The sequence below is a fragment of the Lytechinus variegatus genome, chromosome 7 (assembly GCF_018143015.1).
Source record: "Lytechinus variegatus isolate NC3 chromosome 7, Lvar_3.0, whole genome shotgun sequence".
In the NCBI taxonomy this organism is placed as follows: Eukaryota; Metazoa; Echinodermata; class Echinoidea; order Temnopleuroida; family Toxopneustidae; genus Lytechinus; species Lytechinus variegatus.
Window position 1 is genome coordinate 1,752,580 of NC_054746.1, and position 25,235 is coordinate 1,777,814.

General features: G+C 36.9%; 3 protein-coding genes across 3 annotated transcripts in view; 2 read left to right on the forward strand and 1 right to left on the reverse strand.

The window, feature by feature from the left end:
* LOC121418180 (leucine-rich repeat-containing protein 74A-like) overlaps window positions 1-1,836 on the forward strand; it is a 29,404-nt gene extending 27,568 nt beyond the window's left edge. The window contains exon 13 of the mRNA XM_041611907.1: window positions 1,154-1,836. Within this exon, the coding sequence (XP_041467841.1) occupies window positions 1,154-1,631 (478 nt within the window). The 3' untranslated portion in view covers window positions 1,632-1,836. The remainder of the gene's footprint in view (window positions 1-1,153) is intronic.
* On the reverse strand, window positions 1-23,884 carry LOC121418181 (ADP-ribosylation factor-like protein 2). Its single transcript, XM_041611908.1, has 6 exons — window positions 23,754-23,884; window positions 14,528-14,638; window positions 13,317-13,479; window positions 12,761-12,841; window positions 10,250-10,389; window positions 1-586 (listed from the first exon to the last, which is right to left on the reverse strand). Exons 1-5 carry the CDS (start codon window positions 23,816-23,818, stop codon window positions 10,255-10,257), a joined length of 555 nt encoding a protein of 184 aa, XP_041467842.1. The 5' UTR covers window positions 23,819-23,884; the 3' UTR covers window positions 1-586; window positions 10,250-10,254.
* LOC121418183 (CCAAT/enhancer-binding protein zeta-like) overlaps window positions 23,882-25,235 on the forward strand; it is a 26,643-nt gene continuing 25,289 nt past the window's right edge. Inside the window, exon 1 of the mRNA XM_041611910.1 lies at window positions 23,882-24,014. Within this exon, the coding sequence (XP_041467844.1) occupies window positions 23,943-24,014 (72 nt within the window). The 5' untranslated portion in view covers window positions 23,882-23,942. The remainder of the gene's footprint in view (window positions 24,015-25,235) is intronic.

Here is a 25,235-nt window from a genome sequence, read left to right on the forward strand (position 1 = left end):
ACAATAACTATTACTAACACCCATTGATTGCTATGATTTTTCTCATTTACTTTCACTTTCTTTACTCGCAGCATGGTCATTCCTCGACAGCAGATAAATGAGCTGTTCATGATAGACCTGGATCCTGTTTCATAAAACTCATTGTTAATGACAAGGATGTTACATAAAGCTTTGGCCATTGATCGTAGGGTGATTTTGCAATTGATCATACACAGTGTAATCAATCGTATAAATCGACCCTACGATCGATCACTAAGCCTTATGATATCATGGGCCACACTTTCTATAAGCTACTGAAATGGTGCAATTCAGTTGGTCGAGAGAAAATTTGTCAGAAATTCATATAATTTCATGCAATTTTATGAAACAGAGCAGAGGCCTTGTAGCATGTAGTGCTCGTAGGACATGCCTGCAAATTTGTAGAACCAGTAGCACAAACCTGAAGCCCATACAGTAGTACTTGTGCTGATAGTTTGAAGCATCTTGGGGCCAGGAGATCACAAAGCTGCAGAATGCAGGAAAGATCGTAAAGCTGCTGGTCTCCTTCAGAGTCCATGTGTGAACACATCCAGAAAACCAATAAATACTGAAATGAAAACCAGAATAATCAAAATAAGTTTTGGACATTATGTCATACCTAAAATGCCAATCTTTGATAAAAAGGAAGACCATGTTGTCATCCAGATAAAATGTAACCTAAATCATTAATAATACTGCAATTTCTTGCCACGTTTGTATCATGTATTATATATATTGTACTTATTTAAATAAATATTTATTCTCTCAAATTTATTTTTTTCATCTCTACTATCTCGCACTTGTCATTTTGTGTGTGTCTTGTCTCATTGCTTTCCATTTGCTTTTCATGTAACTTTCACTTTCGGGTGTTCTGACTTTCAATTTCAACATTTGTGATCACACTCTCATCACAACATCCTTATCTATTGGTTTGTTATGCTCTGCTCATTACCATCTTCAATTTTCATGTTAAACGTCTACCCTCTGTCATGTCTAATGTGTTACACCTGCACCACTATCTGCCAATACAACTTGACAAAAACAATCCTGCATTTCTATTGGCTATACATTGGTATACCGGTGTATCCTTTCCTACACTGTTCTGTCAATCAAACACATTCACTGAACACTACAGAGAGCTTAAGATTGGCCATGCTGAGATGATACAAGCCGAACGCGAGGAGCGCAAGCGACAGATGGAACGGGTGCAGCAGAACAGGCGGAACCCACTCTACAAGCCGGTCGCCGATCAGTTCCAGGACCTGAAGCCCAAGGTGGTCCGCGATGCACTATCACCGGATCGTCTCCAGAAGCTGCGCACCACCATCAAACCAGACACAACTCAGTGGGACTCGCGAGGGAGGAAGGCCGATACTGTCAGTGCGGGTATAAGGTCTCTGGATGCAACGGTCAACTTCACCAGCGAACTTGATGAAAAGTATGTTAACGAGGAACAGTGGTTGAGCAAGACCCTGGAGCCAGCACCTAGGACACCTAGCCCTGGTGGGTCAAGGGCCAAGACTCCAAGGGCCAAGAGTCCTAGGAACAAGAGTCCTGGGTCTAAATCCCCAACCAAATCACCAAAGACAAATGCCCTGAATGCAACGCTGTGATGAATGCTACATGAACAAACTTGAAATACTGTCCTTGAAAGGCAGTGTAGAATTTAATGCTATGGTCACATTGGCGAAACCAACTCCAGGTCAACCATACAACACTTTATCAAATAGCATACCATTGGTTGGTTTGGAATCAGTTTCGATGGTGTAAATAATGTATGATGTTTCTATGCAAAAATGATGCATTCATTTGTATTATCAATTTTGTTCAAAAATGGTAATTATTCATACATTTGTAGGCCTTATTTTTTAATCATCTGAGGAGTGATTACCTTAAACAGTCTGAAAATGCATTTGGTTATTCTTTCAATATTCCGTCCACCTCTAACCCAGAGAGGTAACCATAGGCTGCCACAGGTAAAAATTCAGACATGGGTACCTTCGAGGTTGGGGTACCAAAAACACCCAAAATTAAGAAAAAAAAAAATGTGCACCTACCTTGATTCTATGGATGAAGGTCTAACGGACAGCAGAATCCTGACATCGTTCATTTGCTTTTAAAATTGCAAACAAAATTGGCCGATCGATATACCGATGGCGCATGCACAAAATAGACTTGGCCAAATTTGCGCATGCGCCCTTGGTATATTGATCGGCCAGTTTTGTCTGCAATTTTGAAAGCGAGTGAACAAATGCGGCCTTTCTTCCCCTTTTTTGAGGTTGGGTCTGGCTACTGCCTCGATGTCAGGATTCTGCTGTCCGTTAGACCTTCATCTATAGAATTGAGGTGGGTGCATGATTTAATCTTTTTCCCTTTAATTTTGGGCGTTTTTTGGCACCCCAACCTCAAAGGTACCCATGTCAGAATTTGTTACCTGTGGCAGCCTATGGTTACTTCTCTGGGCTCTCTGGGTTAGTCCACCCCTATCAATAAGTTCATGATCTAGTAATTCACAGCAGACAGAGATACATTCACAGGAACATCACATGCTCAAATCAGTGTTGTAGTCAAGGCTCAAACCTCCAAGGCCAAGGCCAAGGCTTTAATACCCAAGGCCAAGGCTTCAATAACCAAGGCTGAGGCCAAGGCATGGAAACCCAAGGCCAAGGCCAAGGCCTGAAAACCTCAAGGCCAAGGCCAAGGCATTTCAATTGTACAATATATGGAAAAAAAATTAGACAACAATGCTTAGGCAGCATACATGACACACAGGACCAAATGTATAAAAGGTGTGAGCGAGCAAAATTTTTGACCCTTGTACATTTAAAACGAAAATAATTTCATGATAGATCATGTAGATTTAGACATAAAATTAAAATAAATATATAGTTACATTTGTACATTTAATTATTGTTCTAGGCGATTCACATTGCAATCATTATTACCAAGGTGATCTGATCCTGGCATGCCCATTCTCAACATATGTCTTTCTCCTCTACCTGGGACAGGGGAGGCAGAATGTATTTTTTTTTTTTTGGGGGGGGGTCAAAGCCAAAAATGCACTTACAGTATAAGTCAAAATGATAATTTTGGTGCAGTTCAGCAAAGCTTTTTTAAGTTATTTCTAATTGATAAGACAGATATTTTGATTTAGGCTTTAATTAGCGAGCAAGTGGTTTTGAAAAAAAAAAAAATTTGAAGTTGTAAAACTCGATTTTGGGTCAATTATGGTGCTAATCACTGTTAAAAGGGCATCCTTGCGAGATGTTGTAATAAGATGTAATAAGAAATGAAATTTAAATATTTCGAGCTGTTTTTGTAATCATGAAAAAGGTATGCATCTTACTAAACAAATTAACGCGAGCACAAAACACAAGCTGAAATTTTTACAGACCAGAAAAGGAAGCTGTTCTGGACTGCATTTAGTGACTCATAAATAGGATACATAACTCACCAATCAAATAATGCGAGCGCAAAGCGCGAGCTCAAAAATTTGTAATATTCCGACCTAAAAACTAGACATTCTAAGCATTTTTTTTGTGTAAATTGAATGCGAACCTTAACAATAATTTATGCAAGCACAATCCAAAATTTGTTGATTTTGAAACCTAAAATTTTGCTCTGTATGCCATGCTTGGCCCCTCAACATTTTTGGGCTCATCATGCCATTGATGCCATAGCCCATTTGGAAATGACAAAATTGAAGTTTGTGTTCAAGTTTACCGAATCTTTTCAGAATATCATTAAAACTTAAACAATCTTGTTGGTCAAAGAAAATAATACAAGGAAAACCTAATGGAATAGAAATCAACCTTGTTATCATTCTTTAGAGTAAGCTATTTTTAAAGTATGAAAATTGTTGTCTAAATTGCAGTCAGATCTGTCAGAATTATTCCTAGTGGCGTACCGTGGGTCACGGCATTGGGGGGCACCAGCAAAAACTTGGAATTGCCTAGTGAGCGCGCCCAGTTGCCAGGTAAACTGACCAAATAGAGATATTTTTATAAGGACAGTGCCAATAAACGGACATGTATCTCACTAGTCAAATAATGCGAGCGCGAAGCGCGAGCTTAAAATTTTTGATATTCAAACCTAAAAAGGGACATTACAATCAATCTTTTGTAATCATGATACGTACCTGTCTCGCTAAATAATGCGAGCGCAAAGTGCGAACTGAAATTTTTGTAAATATTGACCCCAAACAGGAAGATTTTAAGGACTATATTTTAGGAATCTTTTATCTATTAAGATTATCCACATCTCACCATAGTCATCTAATGGGAGTGCCAATAAGCGCTTGCTGATTTTGTTAGAATTACATCTAAACATGCACATAAAGCACTTGTAATCATGATTAACATACCCATCTCACTAATAAAATCTTGCGAGCGCGAAGCGCGAGCTGAAAATTTAGGAAATTCAGACCTGAAGAGGGGCATTTTAAGGCTTGTTTGTAGGAATTCAAGAAGACATTACGTAGTTCACTAACCAAATGATGCGAGCGCGAAGCGCGAGCTAAAAATTTTTGATATTCAGATCAGAAAACAGAAAAGGGACATTTTAAGGACTCATTCTAGGAATTGATGGAGAGCAGACATCTTTCACCAATCCACTACTGCGAACGTAAGCACGGACAGGAAATGTTTTATATTAAGACCTTAAAATGGGACAATCACTTAAAGTATTCATGAAAAAGAAGCATACTATTGTACATGTAAAAGAATAACTCGAAGTGCGAGGAAATATATTTGGTAGTTTGGTGTATATTGACTTGAAAACGGGAGGTTTTAGTATAACAGGATTATATATCTCGGTAAACAGACAATGGGAGCACCAGGAACAATAAAGACATATGCCCTGAGCAAATTATGTGTCATTTATATGAAAAAATGTTTCTTATGTAATGTAACATAACATAATTATAACATTATAATGAACATTAATGTCTTCTTTCCCACTACGTTTCTCTTCCTTTCTCCCTCTTTTCCTCCTTTTTTTAGTCAGCCGATTGGGGGGAGGGGGGGGGGGCACGTGCCCCCATGCCCCCCCCTGTAGTTACGCCACTGACTATAATCCTAATCATAATTATTATCATTATCCTTATTAGTCATGATTACATCATATTACCAATAAATAAGATTAATTTTCATCACTTCTCTTTGTTACATAATTATGTGATGATAATTGCAATTGATGGCACTGCTAAGTACACTTACTGCTTCTGCTGCAGCTGACTGGTAGTATTTAGTGTCATTAGATGTACAGAACAATTGAAACATTTATAATTACTTGTATAAAACAAATGAAAGTACAAAATACAAAATGCCTTGAAAAAGCCTTGAAAATGCCTTGAAATTTCAAGGCTCAAAATCCTCAAGGCCAAGGCCAAGGCTCTCTCAAGGCCAAGGCTTGAATGTTCAAGGCCAAGGCTTTGAAAAAATAGGCCTTAAGGCGCCTTAAGGCCAAGGCCGAGCATCAAGGCACTACAACACTGGCTCAAATATTGATCTTTGACCGTGGGATGAATTTTAGCATTGACCTGGGGAATGTTTCATGAATTGTTTTGTCCGTGATTTCCACTGACAGATAAAACTACTGGAAATCCTTACATCTGATTGGCCGAGAGCAAATTAGTGTGTGAAAAATCACTGATAAAACTCTTCATGAAAACTGTATTGAAGCAGCTTCCAATAAGGGGTTTTCTCTCAGTGACATACAAAGGATTTCAAGAGTACAGTGTTTGCTACATGACAGGGAAATACCTGTCAGAAATTCAATAACCAGATTGCCATTTCCATCCAGGATTCAGAGGTAACAACATAATGCTCTGGTTAAAGCATTCCTGTTATTAAACGTTTCCAGTGTCATGTGACTTTTATGTTTCCCTCTCTCCTTGAATCCTACATTTGTCAATGAAATCTTCATAATAACTCTTTTGGTCAGCACCTACTTTTGAACACAGCATACTAAAATATTGCTGACTAGTTTGGCAGGTGCGCTTTTATTGGTTCCAATTCACAACTTAGTGAAGCTCAGTTGAGCATTGATTTATTGAGAAAGGTGTTAGTAATGGAAGCCAAAAATATGCTGCTTGCAAAATACAGGCATTTCTTTGTCCCACAAAATTAAAATCCACATTTTATTGTTCGAAATAGACATAAATGAAATACTGAAATTTATTTTGCCCAATTAAAGGAATGGTCCAGGCTGAAAATATAAATATCTAAATAGAGTAAAATTGAGAAAAATGCTGAAAATTTCATCAAAATCGGATAACAAATAACAAAGTTATTGAATTTTAAAGTTTATCAATATTTTGTGAAACAGTTACATGTATATGCAAATTGTCATGAACATTATTACGTGGGCTAATGATGTCACATCCCCACTTTCCTCTTTCTTATGTTATTACATGAAAAATTAAATGTTTCATTTTTTCATACATGTGTATATGATTTGTCTCCATTATGATGAAATTAGTTGCGGCAAACCTAATTTCATATATCAAAATGCAAAAGAACAAGTGGGGATAGGACATCATCAACCCACCTAATAAATATTTATAAATATTTGCCTAGAACTATTTTACCGAAATATTGCAAATATTTAAAATTCAATAAAATTCAATAAATTATTTGTTAGCTAATTTATTTATTTATTGAGATACATTTTCAGCCCGTACCATCTCTTTAATTGTTGGCCGAGCAGCCCCTGTGCAGCGCCAGATCAATGAGGCTCTATCCCTTTAATAAAAAAGGGTAGCAGCAACTCCCATCTTTTACCCCCTTCTGATGTCTGACGCAGCCGGGATTTGAACTCCTGACCTCCCAGTTGTGAGACAGACGCTCTACCAACTGAGCCAATACACCGGTAAAATCGAAATTTCAAAAATCTACTCGCCCCAACCCCCGGCGCGATATTCTTTCTCCTGGAAAGATTTGTTATTAGATCTTACCAGTTTCATAATCAATGCCTCATTATATTTGGCCACCCCCCCTTCAACCCAATAGTGAGAGGGATTTTTACTGAAACTATATTATTACTTTGCAACTGTTAATACTGAAAATAAAAACACCAACTCAAGGTAGTTCCTAGTTAGTTTAGTAGTATTTAAAAGCACCATAACAAAAGTCTGTGCCATGTCTTTTGGGGCAAGAATCCATGATGAAGGCACTACACGTCTTTCAAAGTGACTTTTCCAACATGTATACCCAATATGAATGTGAGGATTACGGATGAAAAGATGCTTCAGGGACTTTTGTTGCGATGCCTAAACTGGTATGATGATTGCACTATAGAATATAGATAAGATTTTTTGTAGCTTGTATGTGACAACTCTGTCATTCTTAATCACAAGTGCCTTCATGGTGTGGTATTATGTTGGCCTAATATATTTATTTTCATATTTATTATAGTATGACAATCAATTGATTGTAAATTGTGTACATTACTGAATAATCTTTTTAAAGAACATATATCACTGTAATAAATTGTATATTTTGTTCACTCATTCTTCATATGAAAATAGAATAAATTATGTGTGATGACTTATATTCTATCTTTGTATAAGATTGAAGGTATTTCTTCAAAATATCAATATTATAAAACTATGCAAACTCGACCAGAGTAGGAGCCTACTGTCATTATTATGTGTCTGTGTGAAATTTTATAATACTGAAAATGTAGAATTAATTTGTGCAAATCAAGAGAGAATTGAAATTACATAAAGACCCTCCCCAAAGTCTGGTAAGACTATTTCTTTAACTGGGAGGGCTCCCCCCCCCCGAAAGAAAATCTCTTGAAAGCCAGGTACAAAAGTGGAACTATAACAGCACATCATTTCATTGGCATGAAAACAACATTTTTTTTATCTCCATACAGTTGGCTTTAAAATGTAGGACCTAATTATGAGGGGGGGGGGTGCCCAACTCATACTGAATGCTTCTGGCATTTTTATACATTTGATAAAGGATGCATAGGCCCGGTGTTTTATTCTCTTTTGAAAAGCTGAAAGATAGAGTTGTATTTCAGTCTGATATTAATATGAAGTGAATAATAAAATAATACTATGAATAATAACGTTATGAAATATTTCAACCAATAATATTCTTATCAAAGTTCAATGTGCTTGCGTGCCGATTATCAATTTTTGCTCAAGCGCATGCAATGCAAAATGTACAGTGCACGCAAGAGTGAACACTATAGACATATATCCAAGCAGTGAACCTTTTTTTTATTGCCGACCGCAAAGAAATGTTGTTAGCCTATAAAAACACAGCGCTAGCCTATAACAAGTGGAATGCCTCTGGCCGTCTCACCTGCATCACGCGGTTCAATATAGCAGCAGTGCTGACTTTGAATACTACTCTAACTCGCACAAGATGTTCAGTGATACATGGTTACTCTTATGTCCACTTTTTATGAACTAGACCAATAAACTTACAGAGATATGATGGTTATTCAACAAAAAACCCCAACATGGCCAAAGTTCATTGACCTTACATGACCTTTGACCTTGATCATGTGACCTGAAACTCGCACAGGATGTTCAGTGATACTTGATTACTCTTATGTACAAGTTTCATGAATCAGATCCATAAACTTTCAAAGTTTTGATGGTAATTCAACTGATACACCCACTTCGGCCAAAGTTCATTGACCTTTGACCTTGGTCATGTGACCTGAAACGCGCACAGGATGTTCAGTGATATTTGATTACTCATATGTCCAAGTTTAATGAACTAGACTAATAAACTTTCAAAGTTATGATGGTAATTCAACAGATAGCCCCGATTTGGCCAAAGTTCATTGACCCTAAATGACCTTTGACCTTAATCATGAGACCTGAAACTTGCACAAAATATTCAGTGATGCTTGATTACTATTATGTTCAAGTTTCATGAATCAGATCCATAAACTTTCAAAGTTATGATGGGAATTCAACAGATATCCCCAATTCGGCCAAAGTTCATTGACCCTAAATGACCTTTGACCTTGGTCATGTGACGTGAAACTCATGCAGGATGTTCAGTGATACTTGATTAACCTTATGTCCAAGTTTCATGAACTAGGTCCATATATTTTCTAAGTTATGATGACATTTCAAAAACTTAACCTCAGGTTAAGATTTCAATGTTGATTCCTCCAACATGGTCTAAGTTCATTGACCCTAAATGACCTTTGACCTTGGTCATGTGACATGAAACTTTAATAGGATGTTCAGTAATACTTGATTAACATTATGGCCAAGTTTCATGAACTAGGTCCATATACTTTCTAAGTTATGATGTCATTTCAAAAACTTAACCTCAGGTTAAGATTTGATGTTGACGCCGCCGCCGCCGTCGGAAAAGCGGCGCCTATAGTCTCACTCTGCTTCGCAGGTGAGACAAAAACACAGCGCTAACGGTAAGCCCAGTTGTAAAGTTGAAACTTTTATTTAAATGTGTAAGTAATGCATTGTTGTAACATTATACAAATAGCGAATAGGCATGAGTGCGATGGTGCGAGATTTCGCATGAGGTAAAAGAAAGATGCTCTATTCAAGGAGGCGTTAGCCGAATTGAATAGAGTGTTTCTTTCTTTCACCGAATGCAAAATCTCGCACCATTGCACGAACAAGAATATTCGCTATTTCTGTTGTACAACACCTCGGAATCTAGCAAAAATATGAAAAAACAAGAGTTTTCCCCTCCAGTAATCTATGAAAAGGGAGCAAAAATATTGAAAGCAAAAAGCAAAATCCCACAAGCGCACATGATCTTGGACAGCATTGCGCATTTAGCCAGCGGGCTACGTGCATTGTCACCTTACGCGCATTGTCACCTTACTAGTATTCAATGAAATCGCATTGTAACGTCACCTCCTAAAGCCGTGCAATGGTACATTTTGGACGGTACATTTTGGATGGTATGTCTTGTGTGCAACGGTACGAATGTGTGACATTCAGCCTCCCATTTGATCGCGTACAACAAGCTAAGTAGGCGTTGTACAATAGGCATCGCTGCCACATTACCAATTGTGACAGGTCCTCTGTTAGCGTTTCTGTGTGGTCAGTACAGGGGGAGGATCTATTGTTTCATTCACTCATTCTCTCCCCATCCCACTTGATTAGTATGACGTCATGGATTTACGACTATGGTTGACACCCTTCTTCTTGATCAACAGGAAGGGGAATCAATGTATGTGTAAATGCCAGTCAGGTGATGATTCAGAAGGATATGTTTCTTACCATTATCAGTCCATTGTGAAGAGTCTGGAAGCAATATCATCTACCAACCAGTTGACACCATAGAGAAGATTTTCACCCGTTACTGCGCTGCATCCAAGAATCAACCAATGATGTGTCTTGATATTATCAAGTTCTAAAGCCTACAAATGAATATGAAATGAACAGATCCAAGAAAACGTTGTAATTATCATGAAACATAACCCTATTGATGGCCTTATAGATCTCATTTTCATAACATCGTTCAAATTTGAGTCATCATTATCAAAATATAATATTTAGAGGCAATGGAAAGGTGCTTGTTAATGTGTATTACTTTCAAACATACATGTCCCATACCAAAGTTTTGCAACAGATAATACTTGCAAAATGTAAAAAAAATGGAATACATTATGCGATTCATTATAGCAGCAGTGCTGACTTTAAAAACAATTATTCACAAAAAAAACGCACTAATATTATAATAAAATACTATGTTCATTGACCTAAAGCCAACAAATGAATGAGAAATAAATAAAACAAAAAAAACTTTCTAATTATGCTGTAAACCAATAGGCAGTTTTTACTTAAACGGTGCATACTTTTAATGTATATACATGTAATTGAAATTTCAATTACTTCACCATGGCACCTTGCACTGATACACAGAATGTTTTCATCCTGGGATAGCTTTAAAGTTGCTGATAGGGATTACTCTTCAAGGTTCAAGACCCTGAATGGCCTTTGACCTTGATCATGACCTAAGACTCATGCAAAATGAACATTGCTTCTTGGTTAATCTTATGTCCATGTTTAATGACTTTGAACCACAAGGTCCGGGGTTCAAATCCCACAACAGCATTAGTGTCCTTTGACAAGGCATTTATCTACATTTGCCATTCTCCATCCAGGTGTAGTAAATGGTTACCCAGTAGGAAGGAATTCCTTGAATGCTCGAGCGTCCAATCAGGATAGCCGTGCTAAAGCCTGGGTAATAGTATGCCGCGCTTAGAAAGATTTGTATCAAGCGGTATGTAAATGTTGCATATTATTATCATTATTAATGAATTAGATCCATAAACTTCCAAAATTATGATGACATTTCAACAAATACCCCCCAACATGACCAAAGTTTATTGGCCTTTAACAATCTTTGACCTTGGTCATGTGACCTGAAACTTGCTCAGGATGATTAATGATTCTTGATTACTCATGTCTAAATTTCATGAACTAGATTCATAAACTTTCAAAGTTATGATGGCAATTCTACAACTTAACCTTGGTTAAGATCTCAATGTTGATTCCCCAACATAAAAGTTCATTGACCCAAATAAATGACCTTTGACCTTGGTCATGTGAACTGAATCTCAAGCAGGATGTTTAGTAATACTTCATTACCATGTCCGAGTTTCATGAACTAGCTCCATATACTTTCTAATTTATGCCCGGGGGGGCCACTTACATTGACGAGTGGATACCATGCGCGACCAAAAAAACACGTAAAAAGGATGTCTTTTTCACGATAGGGCACGTTACGTACGTAACGTGATAAGGGTGTCAAAAACACAAAAATAATGAAAAAAGGGTATCTATTTCACTAGGAAAATTACGTGTTTAGGGTCGATTTTGCGGGGATGATGAAACAAAAATAAAATGTTTTATAAAAAAGGATGTCCTTTTTGCCCCAACACTACGTGTTTAGAGTCCGATTTGCGCGAGGTGTAGAAGGTGGGGTCGAATCAAACCAAATAAGGTAAAGCCGACGACCGAGGACCCGTAACAATAAAACATTCCTATACTTGTTTAGGGGTTCATTTCGGGGAATATTTGGCCAAGAGTATCGTTTTGTTTCCAATACTTGTTAAGAGTAGGGTTTCACACGTCAGTACTTGTTAAGGGGTGCATTTTCAGAATATGGAAATTACGTGTTTAGGGTGCTTTTCGAGACCCAATGGTCGCGCATGGTATCCACTCGTGAATGGAACTGGCCCCCCCGGGAATTTATGACATTGTTGACGACTATGCCACTGTCAGAAAAGCAGCGTCTATAGTCTCGCTCTGCTATGCATGCGAGACAAAGATCAAGGCAATGATCACCCAGTCAATACACACATGCCTTTATCAGCACAAGTTTGATTATTTGTCAGAGATTAATAGCCAATTTTCATAAAGCGCTTTTCCCAGAATGGCCAAAAGTGCGTTACAGCATATTATTACCCCGGTCATTGGATTCATTTCAATCAAGCACGAAAAGTGCACAATTCCACTCCCTGGGGAGCATTCCTTGCATTCATCGCAGCCACAGTATGGCGCTGGCAAAATCAAACATACAATATCTTTTGCATCCTACCGGGTACCCATTTAGCACCTGGGTCGAGAGTGACAAAGTGTGGATTAACGCCTTGCCAAAGGACGCTAGACCGCGGTGGGATTCGAACACACGACCCTCTGTTTACAAGGCAAGAGTCAGAACCACTAAACCACGGCTCTTCCACAAAGAAAAATTTTGTGAAGAAAAATTGATTTCAATCTTACCTCTCTGATCTCATCAGCAGAGAGAGCACCAGGTAAGTCCTGTTTGTTAGCAAAGACTATCAATGTTGCACCATTCAACCTCTGAAAAATAGTATAAAAAATATATGAAAAATATTGTTTCCTATAAAGTTCATCAAATTACATATAGTGAAGTTTACAAAGAATGGGAATGACTTAAAATCACATGCAATTTGATTTTGGAAGGCAGTTCAGACCCTGATTGCTTTCAAATATTTTCCAATACAAGATTTGAAAATAATGCTCCACTTTTTAAACTATCCTCCAATATCATACTAATTTTCAAAAGGAGTGAGTTTCAAGCCTCTCTTGCTGGGCATTTCTTTGAGCTGTCAACCCCACTTGCTACTGAAGGGAGAGCGCTCCCTGACAGAGTTTTGTTGACTTTTCATATGTCAGAAAATTTTTGACAGGAAAGTGATTTTTTTTAAATCCTGTATTACCCATTTGACAACTGAATTCTGTAATTCCCACAGGCATTGTACAGGGACAACCTAGTTCCAAAAGACAATGGGTTGAATAACTGAAGGTGACTTACCTCCTCCAAGAGAAGAGAATGTAACTCTTGTTTACAGTCCATCAATCTTCTCCTATCAGCACTATCTACTACCCACACCAATCCATCGGTACTCTCAAAGTAGTTCCTCCAGTATGAACGAAGAGACTTCTGACCGCCTACATCCCATATGTTCAATTTGAACCTATTGGTACACAGATAGTATTCACAGTCATATATCATTATTTTCATTTTTTTAAATGTGTTGGCTACCTGAAGCATCTTCTACAAGTCCTTTAAGATATCAGATGCTTGAATGATGAGCGTATGAGATTTGATTTCAAAAGGGAAAAAGCCACTGTGCATGTACCTGGAAGAAGAAGAATCAAGAACCTAAAGGAGACTGAAGAGGCACTTTGGCATTTAAACTTGACTTTTGTTAATTTCAACTAATTGGCAAACCCCCTGGTTTGGTATTTGGCAAATAACTTTCTATCTTGTCTTATTTTCATTGTCATGATCCGAAATGAGGTGAGGTTCTGACTTGCATGCTGGCCTATCGGCTAATTTTTGCACACTTCCAACAATCACAAGACAAGAATGGCTTAAAAATTTGGTATGACAATAATGAAGATAAGAAAATACATAAAACAATTTACAGAATATTATCCCTGGCCTGAGGATGTTTGACAATAAGTAGGTGTGACTTAGATTCACACTTCAAGGAGTATCCAACCCAAATAAAAACTTGTCCTAAGAGGAAAAAGGAAAATCAGACAAGTCGATAGGTGAAAATTTGAACAATATCGGACAAACAATGACTAAATTATGACTTTTTAAAAGTTATCAATCTTGGTAATCACTATTATACCCATGGAGACTTCAAATTGGCCGTATATGTCTTATCTATAGGGATAGTGATTTCCCGTTTTACCGGTAAATAAAATGGAAATTATGTTTGGTTCTTATACTTTTTATGTAAAAATTTATGCAATTCACCTTTGCAAATACGGAATTCAGGTTTTTGCTGTGTACATTTTAGTGACAAAACATAATTTCCATTTTGAGATCAAGTTGAAACGGAATTACAGATTTCAGAAACAGAAAAGACCATTTTTGAAACAGAAAATCACCATCTCTACATCTACATGTAGAAAGTATGACCAGAAAAAAGAAGGCATTGATGAAGATTATTAGTGATTTACATAATTTATTTGATTTCAAACTTTAAAAAAAGGAAACTTTTTAATTACCCTTTATGTTCCAATGTCTTGATGTTAAAGCCAAGGGTAGGAGATATTGTGTTGATATCTTCTCCATTGAATTTCTTCAGAATAGTGGTCTTCCCTGCATTATCCAACCCTCTGTAACAATACTTAGTTAAGGAAAAACAAAACTTGGTGGGATAATGCTATTTTTTGAGTGCAAGATAGTTATTTTGTAATTTTCTTATTTTGCTTACTCCCTTTAACTTGTGTGTTTTCTTCAGCTGTTTTAATTTGTGTTTAGATTTTAGTTCATTTGCATTTCTTTTCAGCACTGCCTTTGTAGTCTGATCTTGGGTTATAATTAATGATATTCAGTTTCCATTCATCCTTCTTCATATGGAATTCCTTTCCTCTCATTTGTTTTTATCATCTTCATTCCTTCTCTATTCCGGTGTTTCACTCCTTTTATCTCTCACCCACTGACAGATCTCGTCCCCCCCCTTTGAGGGGCACAATTAAAATTTGTAATGTAAAAATGCCATTAAAACAGAAGTGCACCTCCCCTTTTGAAAGTGGAACCTATTTTTTTTGCTTGTCAAAAATTTTTGTGGACAAAATGTTATTATTTTAGGTTGAACACCTTTTTTCTGCTTGTCAATTTTTTTATCGGGAAAATGTGCCATCTGACTTGACAACTTAGTTTCTATTTCCATTATTACATAACAAGACATCTTAATCATCTTCATCTCCTTATTGATAATCTTATGAATTGGGATTTTAAATGATAGTTAGATCCTTCTGTTCTCTTTCATTGTATTGGATATTATTCCTAATTTAAAACTGTTCGATAGTCATGAATTTAGCTGAGGCAAAGTAGCCCAGAAATCAGTGTACTACTATTACCAGACTTCTTTGGTTTCTGTTCAGTTAATTTGCATCTTCTACATTTTAACTTATTTTCCCTTCGTATGACTGACTGATGATGTGAGTTGCTGCTTTAGAACTTATTATTTTCTACCCCTGAACTCACTTATGATTTTAACACCTTACAACTGGTGGCAGCGGTGGGATGGAAGATCAAACTAACACGTAAAAACCAAAAAGGAATAAGGAGATGAAGATGACAAAGAAGTCTTGGTGATTATGTAATATTGGAAATAGAAACTAAGGAGTCAGGTGAGGGATGGAATGAGTAGCCTGAATAGAGAAGGAATGAAGATGACAATAGAGAATGAGAGGAATGGAATTCAATATGGAGAAGGATGAATGGCAACTGAATATCATTAAACTCAAATAAGTTCGATTGAAAGGGCAGTGCTGCAAAGAAAAAAAACACAAGTTAAAAGAAATATAAGCAGAATAAGAAAATGACAAAATAACCGTCTTACATGAGCAATAATTATCATGATCAAACTCCTGTCTTTAGTTTTGGTAAATCCCCAATTCATTAATAGCTAAAACATGAATGGGAATGCCCTATAACAGTAATGATCCGATGTGAAATGGAACTGTTACTGTTTTATAGGATTAATTTTGTGATTTTGTATGAAAATTGAATATAATTTCTAGCCCAATAAAAATAAAATACCTGTGTTTGTGCTTGTTTATACAAAACCTATTCCAAAGCATAAAATGAGCAGAAACTCTGTGATATATTTCTGTGATTATTGCTTTCAAATATTTAATAACTAAAATTAATATGATACGTGCTGAAAAACCCATCTTTATGAGAAAAAAAATGCAGAGAAAGGGCACCAGATTTGTCTTGTCTTTCTGTTGATGCCCACATTCCACAATCAAACTTCAAAGTGTTGATCATGTTGATTATCAAAAGTTGACTTGATTTTGACCTGGCCTTGTCTGCGATTACCTCCAGGGGGGCCACTTCCATTCACGAGTGGATACCATGCGCGACCATGGGGTCTCGAAAAGCACCCTAAACACGTAATTTCCATATTACCCCTTAACAAGTATTGGCGTGTGAAACCCTACCCTTAACAAGTATTGGAAACAAAACGATTCCCCGAAATGAACCCCTAAACAAGTAAAAGAATATTTTATTGTTACGGGTCCTTCAGTCGTCGGCTTTACCTCATTTGGTTTAGTACGATCCCACCTTTTCACCTCGCGCAAAACGGACTCTTAACACGAAGTGTTGGGGCAAAAAGGACATCCTTTAAAAAAAAATTAATTTTGTTTTATCATCCCCGCAAATTCTACCCTAAACACGTAATTTTCCTAGCGAAATAGATACCCTTTTTTCATAATTTTTGTGTTTTAGACACCCTTATCACGTTACGTATGTAACGTGCCCTATCGTGAAAAGGACATCCTTTTTACATGTTTTTTGGTCGCGCATGGTATCCACTAGCTATGTGCGAATACGGGGCAACGCGAGCGCTGGTTTTGGTGGCACGGTTTTCGCGTGGGTTTTGCTGCGAGTGGCATCGCCTCTGTCTGGGCGGCTCATTGTAAATGGGGTTTAATGCGCATGCGCACATAGTAGATGCAATCTCGTGCGTTTTAACAGACAGCTGAAGATGTGCTCTTTCTGTACATATAAGTTTCAATGTGGATACTCGCCTGTAAAGTGTGGATATCGGAGCTTGAAAGTTCATCAAATTTTTGGACGCGTAAATGTTCGAAATTTTTTTATGGTAAGTAAAACAACAATCCGATTAGGTATACAATTTGACTGTAAATATATTTGAATTATTAAAAAATCCAAACTTACGCCATTCTGACATTGCGCAGTCCAGATATAAGAGATGCCAGCTACCCTTGTCACAGCCGGTCTCTCGGCAGTCGAGCTGCCCGATGCGCCTGCGGTTGGCAGGGTGATGCTACCCTTGTCACAGCCGGTCTCTTGGCAGTCGAGCTGCTCGATGCGCCTGCGGTTGGCAGGTTGATGGAAGCGGTCGATAGTGAGTCGTTCATGCTGGATTGAACTAGATCTTAAATTGCTTACTTGATGATAATGTTGTGCCTTTTTGGGGAAATCTCTGTCATTATACCGTAGATGATTATTCTGATATTGATTTTGATTCATACATTTGTCACAGAAAGATTTTATCATCCTAAGGTTATGTGACTCAAGTCAAGAGTCGAGGTGGTTGATTATCGTTTCATTTGGCAACTGGATTTGCTTTTGACAGTGGAATATCAATGTTGACTTTTCTAAAATTAAAATCATGGGTGGAAATCCCAGGGGGACATGTCCCCCTACCCAAAATAATAGGACATGTAACAATAATACATTTTTTTTTCTTTCTTTTTTTCTTTTTGGTCAAACTTTTTGGGGTTAAAATGACCTTACAACAGTTTTGGGATAAACTTTTTTTTTAACTTGTCAGAGTTGCCAGCATCCATAGGCGGCGAAAGCTGGGGGAAGTGTACCCCCCGCGCCCTTAATTTGAGGTGGGGGATGATCCCCCCACCCCAATTTTTTTTTTGATAACCTTTTTTTTTCTTTTCTTTTTTTTTTGCTTGTCAAATTTAGTTTTCTGCGTCCCCCCTATAATTTTTGGTTGATAACCTTTGGTGTATTTTTTTGATTATCAAAATAATTTGGTGGTGGTCCCCCTAAAATTGTTGGCTTTCGCTGCCGATGCCAGCGTCCCCCTACCTTCGGGGCCAATTTCCGCCCATGATTAAAGAGCAAAAAATATATTGTTTAATTTTTCACTCTTGTAAGAAAATACATGAAAACTCAGAGGAAATATTTCACTTCCACATGGCTCTATTGTCTATTTTTTTTCTATGTTATTCATTTTTTTTTTCAAGAAGGGTGCAGGGGCCAGGGGGGGGTCGTGTTCATAAGTTGAAATGGGGATGGGATTTGTTTAAGTTTTTGTGTCACTTTTGTTCTCTTGTTTTGAGTGTTGGAGCTTTGATGCCTGTTTTTGTTGCTGTTCAGAGCTTTATTTATGTGCAGTGATTTCACGCTAGAATATGAACTTATTTTTCATTAAAAAAAGAGTGCTCGAACATGGCCTTTGTTGTAATCATACATATCTAAGTAATGCATATATCAAAGCTTAATTTTTATGTTTCCTTCTTGATACTTGAATTACATGCAATGCTACATCTTTACACCCTCAGACTCTGCTGCTCATCCTTCCTAAAAAAATTGTAATCGAATGCCCACAGTCTCCACAATGAAAGCTACATTATCCATCTATAAACAAATTGTTGAAACAATAAAATACATAAAGAATTGGTGAAACAATCAAATACATCAGAAAAACACACTTGTATTTTTATACCATACAAAGTACATGTACAAAAGGAATGATATTTTTCATTTGTAAAAAAAAAAGACCCCATACATACATGTACACAATACTAAAGTTGAAAAAGAGCTAATTGTAATTTATATCAGAAAAACAAAGAAATACATTAGAAATTACAAAAACAATACTTTAAACAAATTCATTTAGGAAATTATCTACATGATGCTGTTTTGATGCCAACTAAATTATATATAAATTATCTCTCATTATCACCTTCATTTGGCACAAAAAAGAGGAGAGTAATTGTGATTTTGCGTAATTTGCATAATTAATTAGAATTAATTAAAAGAAATTATTTTACACATATTAAGAAGAAAAATTACCAAGTGAAATGATTACACATCAATTGAGTTTTCTTTCACCTTTCCATTGATACCTAAATTGCTTCAAAGGGCTCATAAACAAAGAAGTTAGAGCCCTTTGAAGACTTGGGTTCAAAATGGTCACAAAATGGTCACAAAAATCGGTTATGCACTCCATTGACTTTACATTAAGACAATGACCACAAATTTGGATAAATATGCGCGACTTAAACTGGAATAACTTTATAATTTCTTGATGAAAATTTGAGTTCTTGGTATCATTTGAAAGGTCTTTTGAAGGGCTTTCAAATGATACCAAATTCATTCAGATTTGAGGATTTTCATTTTTTTTTGTCACATACCTATACCTATATCCACTCGTCAATGTAAGTGGCCCCCCCGGGATTACCTACTCTACTGTTGAAAGTAAAACATTTGATTTTGGGGGGAATAGGTGAGTCTAGACAGCTGGCAGCCGTCTGTGTCCAGGAGTTTTCAAAAATAAAAATTTATTTCTTCTCGTACACAGCTCAGACGGCTCGCGATCGTGCAGCCGCCAAGGCCCACTCCTAGTACCAATGAGGTCCAAACATTAACATGTATGGACCTCATAGGCGACATTACCCAAAAATATGGGTTAGACAATGCTGTTCTGATTTCCAACCCAAGACTTTGGTAAATGTACGCCTTAATACAAATTGGAGTTAAGTGATATGACTTTCATTTGGTGGGGAGACATTAAAAGTATTAATTAAGTAGTTCAAATTAAAATAGATTATCATTAAACTTACATTTCAGGCCCTTTTTGTTGATTTTCGGTGAGCGTTCCACACAGCTGCGACGAGTGATCAACTCCGAAGTGATACGCGAACTGGTCAGCTGATCGGTCAGGTGATCGGTAGATTATCTTTTTGTCAGACGTTCATAATTTATGTAAAGCGTATCAATCTTCAGTATCTTGATTCCAAAGTATCAGTATTGCAGATAAATGTCATTATTGATTGGAATCAGTGGCGGATCGGGGGGGTGGGGGTGGGGGTGAGCATTTCTGCCCGATCCCCCTATTGAGATTTGTAGTAAATATTTTGGAATTAAATATGTTGTTCATACTAGTTATGCGACCCCTCCCTTATGATGATCACAGCATTATTTGTAATGGGGATATTTCGTTCATAATTATTCTTGTCTCTTCTTTCTCTTTTTTAGCCTTTTTTTGCTTGTTAAAACCTTTTTTCGTTTTTTTTTTTGGGGGGGGGGCTCGCCAAATTTTACGTGGGTCAAAATTACCTTCATTTTTTTAGTGACAATCTTTTTTTCATTTGTCCAGTTCTACGCGAGACAAAATTACCTTCGATCATTATTATAGTTAAAAACTTTTTTTTATCTTTTATTTATTTATTATTTTTTTTTGGGGGGGGGAGGTTGCCAAATATCACGCGAACGTTTTTCAGCTTTTACTGTTTTATTCGACTTATAATCAAATATTAAATGGGGCTTACCACAGTTTTTTTAAAGTCAATTCATAAGAATATTCCTCCTCGGGATTTGAGCTTTCTTTCATGAAATATCAATTTTTTTCATGATTACCAAAAATACTTAAAATTTTTTATCGGTGTATGCCTATAAAGCTTTAGCTCATGCGTTGCGCCTGCCATATTTTAATGCTGATCAACTTTATGCTTTTAATGAATTCCTAAAAACAATAAATTCTCAGATCATCAATTTTGTCGCAATCGAATAATTCGATTGCGTCTCTCTATCAGTTTTGAATATTCATAAAAAATATCAGCTCGTGCTTTTTGCTCATAATATTTTGATTAGTAAATTCTTCTCTTATATAATCGAGTCGGATAGATAGATAGATAACTAGAGAGAGAGAGTTGGGGGGGGGGTCCCTCAGCTACTTGTCCTCGCTTATTTGTTATTATTTGTTATTATGCTCATGTTGTGAGAGCTTTGTGTTTTCACATTTTTTTCTTTTTCAACCTTTTTATTGTCTCGGAGCTTCCCTCTATTTCTTTACACTATATAATGTAGTCCTTTTTACCTCATTGTTTCAATCATTGGCGGCGGAAGCCCCAAATTTTAGGAGGGGACAACCTAAAAAATTTTGACAAGCAAAAAAAAAAGGCTCTCAACCCAAACATTTTAGGGGGGACGTAGGAAAATAAATTGACAAGCAAAAAAAAAAAAAAGGTCAACAACAAATTTAGGGGGGAACGTCCCCGCTTCCGCCGCCTATGGTTTCAATTCTTTTTTTTGTTCTCATTTCAATGAAAACATCATTATTAAACTGACGTAGAAGACTTTATTACAAAATTTTGACATTGTTTTGTTTCATTTGTTTGGCTTTCTTTTTTTCTTCTCCTCATCTTCTTTTTCTTCTTACTTTTTCCCTTTCCTTATTTTCTCTTCAGTATTTCATTCAGGTATCCGCCAATTTATACAACACCAAGCATATAGAGGCGGATAATCAGTGAGGGAGCATGACGGTGTGCCGCTCTAAAAAAAAGGAGGAATATTGGAAGAAAAAAAAAGAAGAAGGGATGGGGAAAAAATAAAGAAAAAAAAAAGATGATGATGGCAATGACGATGATGAAAATTATCTTGGTGATGATGATGGTTGTGGTGACGGTTGTGGTGATGATGATGGTGATGCTAATGATAGTGGTGATGATGATGATGACGAGATGTAATTTTGTTATTTTGTCTTTGAAAAAATTAAGTAGTGCAAAGTTGAATTCATTTAAAGTTTATTATGAAAATAGCAGAAAAAAAATTGGTATGCGTTCGAGGAAAATCCATCCCCCACCAATCTTTTTCAAAGGTAAGATTTTTTTTGCCTGGGGGGGGGGCCACTTCCATTCACGAGTGGATACCATGCGCGACCATGGGGTCTCGAAAAGCACCCTAAACACGTAATTTCCATATTCTGAAAATGCACCCCTTAACAAGTATTGGCGTGTGAAACCCTACCCTTAACAAGTATCGGAAACAAAATGATACTCTTGGCAAATATTCCCTGAAATGAACCCCTAAACAAGTACAGGAATGTTTTATTGTTACGGGTCCTTCGGTCGTCGGCTTTACCTTATTTGGTTTAGTACGACCCCACCTTCTACACCTCGCGCAAATCGGACTCTAAACACGAAGTGTTGGAGCAAAAAGGACATCCTTTATAAAACATTTTGATTTTGTTTTATCATCCCCGCAAATTAGACCCTAAACACGACGGTTTTCCTAGCGATTTAATAGATACCCTTTTTTCGTTATTTTTGTGTTTTTGACACCCTTATCACGTTACGTAGGTAACGTGCCCTATCGTGAAAAGGACATCCTTTTTACGTTTTTTTTTTGGTCGCGCATGGTATCCACTCGTCAATGTAAGTGGCCCCCCCCCCGGGTTTTTTTGTGACGGCGTAGGCCTTTGCAAGCAGCTATTATTATGGTAAAAAAGTAAATGAAATGTCAAGAAATACATGATAATGATTTTTATGGTACATTTTAGTAGGCCTATATCAATTCATACTTGTTATCAAAAAGAAAAAAGTGGGTCGTTACGGACCATTAAAAATGGGAAATTTGGGCATTTTATATTTAGGATAGAGCAACTGCTCGTTATAGACGTCACAATAAATCAAGCATTCTAAATTCTATCAACTCCATTTTTTGTCAAATAACACCTTCATCGATATTTTGAAATGATTTTTCTCATATTTTCATCATCTTTTTATCAGGGTGAAATTCCCCTTTAATTTACAAAACAGATTTGCAAACAATATCAAGAGTAGTGGGAGGCAAGGGTGGAAATCTAAGGTAGGGGACCAGGGGCTGGAAAACAGGCAAAAAAACAAACAAAAACAAACTAACAAAAAAAAAAAAAAGAAGGTTTATCACCCCCAAAAGAAGTCGTCTCGTCCAAAATACATGTTTTACTTCGATTTAAATGATGTAGGCCTATTTCTTTCCATCATATATAAAAGAACAAAAATAGTAGGGGGACATTTGATAATGTGCCCCTACTATTTTGGGTTAGGGGGAAGTGTCCCCCTGGGATTTGCGCCCATGTGGGGGGGGTGTTGCACCTCCTTTCGGAATCATTATGGAACAGTGTGAATAGTCGCTGTGATTTCGATCTCATACCTATAAAAAAAATAGAACAGAAGAACGCCTTGAGGCTTGACCACAGGCCAAAATGCCTAACAATTTTTCCGCGGCATTAGCGACTCTCGTAAGGGGCGCTCCATTTATAAATAAAGTTGCATGTGTAGCTGTCTATGGCAACAGAATCTATCGCAGAATTGAAGCCAGAAGCGTGGGAATTTTCAAGAAAATTCAAGAAAAGAACCGGTGAGTACCGATTTAACAGTACCCGGTACTAATCTAATTAGTTACATGTATTGAATTATAAGAATATTCAATTTTTCGTGAAACAAAGCTTAGTTCTAAGCTAGGGCGGCCCAAATGCGCGTGAGTGGAGTCCCGGTTTCTTAACACGGGTAAGTATTGCGTTGTCGCCTAGAGTGGCCAAGGCCAGGGGTAAACAATTGCAAAAACCTAACTGTTAAATCAAATGAATGGGACCGAGCGAGCTGGAATTCTAACGTTATGTAGGAAGGCCCCTTTGTCGTTAGAACTTAGAGCTAAATCTACCTGATATTACTTAATAAAGGATACAGCATGAGGAGTCGCATCTCCTTCTCCTTCTGTCTCATCTTCTTTAGAATTGTTAGCAATCCCATTCCCAGTGTTTATCTCTCAAAAACAGAAGCGAGTCGAAAAGCTCTTGCAGCTCCGCAGCTAGTTGAAGAAATGAATATTCATATTGTTAATGACGTCATCCACATTGACCACACGTGAGCAGAAATGAAGACGAAAAACATGAAAAAGAAGATCAAGACCAAAAATTTCACGACTGATGTGAATCAGAATGATGATGTATGTACCTTGATTACTTTTTATAACACTAATGATATTTTGAAATGTTATCTAATGCATATTTAGCCCAGTGTAATTCAGTTTGTTGCACAAAATTATTTTGTGTTGTCCCATATATTAGATTGTGTGTGATGTTGTTTGACTTTGCGATGATCCAATCTTGTGCAGAAGTAGCAGAACATATTAGATTTCTATCCTCGTTCGTAGGATGAGAGTGCAATGGCGCGATCGCGGTCTACTGTCTACGTCATTCGAGATTATTAGTGAGATGAGCAGTATGATCATTTTCAGGGTTAACCCAGGGCAGGGTGACCAGATTTCACAAAATGAAATATATTGGGACAATCAACAAAAAAGATCAACAGACAACAAAGAAGGCTACACAGTGTTACACCTGTGAAAAATTATAAAGAATTGGTAAGGAGGGTGAACGAAAGAATGAAGGAGAGAATGAAAAGACGAAAGAAAAAAGATGAATTGAGAAGAAAGAAAGAAAACATGAACTTATGAAGGGGAAATGAAGGGAAAAAATAAAAGAAAGTTAGAATAAAAGGATGAAAGAAAGAATAAAAAGCGAAAAAAGTTTCTGTCATTCTTTGAATTGAATACCGAAAGAAAGAAAAAGAAAGGAATGGAAGAAGAATACATGTGTGAAAGACAAAATAAAGGAGAGAAAAAAAGAAAGTAAGAAAAAGGAGGAGGAAAGAAAAAATGAAGGAAAGAAAAATGTTTCCTTCATTCTTTGAAAGAAACGAACAATTAAGAAAGAAGGAAAACAGTAAGTTAGGAGGGAAGGAAGGAATTAAGGGAGGGAGGAAGAGAAAGAATAAGGGAAAGAATGAGAAGGAAAAATAAAATAAAGAATGAAAGAAAGAAGGAAAGAGAGGGAGAAAGAATGAAGTGAGGAGGGAATGAAAACATAATGGAAGAAGAGAAAGAATTAAAAGAAAAAGGAGAGGAAGGGAGGGGGGAAGTTCAAAGAAAGAAAGAATGAAGGAAATGAAAAAAGGAAAATTAGATAAAGACAGGTAAGAAAAAGGAGAAAAGAAAGAAAAATGAACACAGAGAGGAAGGATCAGGAAAGAAAGATAGATGGAACAAAAACGGGCAAGCAGGAAGGGTAGAAGGATGAAGAAAGAAGGATAGAAAAGTAAGAAAGAGGAAAAAAGTTCAGACTTCAAGCAAACAAAAAAAATCCAATCTAACAAAAAATCATAATGA

What these genes read in the sequence shown, in the direction of transcription:
- LOC121418181 (XM_041611908.1), bottom strand. Translation starts at nt 23,818, where the DNA reads ATGGGATTGCTAACAATTCTAAAGAAGATGAGACAGAAGGAGAAGGAG. An exon ending in AAGACATTGGAACATAAAGG is followed by an intron (nt 13,480 to 14,527) that starts GTAATTAAAAAG and finishes GTGTACCAATAG; the next exon opens with GTTCAAATTGAACATATGGG. An exon ending in CTGCTGATGAGATCAGAGAG is followed by an intron (nt 10,390 to 12,760) that starts GTAAGATTGAAA and finishes ATTCATTTGTAG; the next exon opens with GCTTTAGAACTTGATAATAT.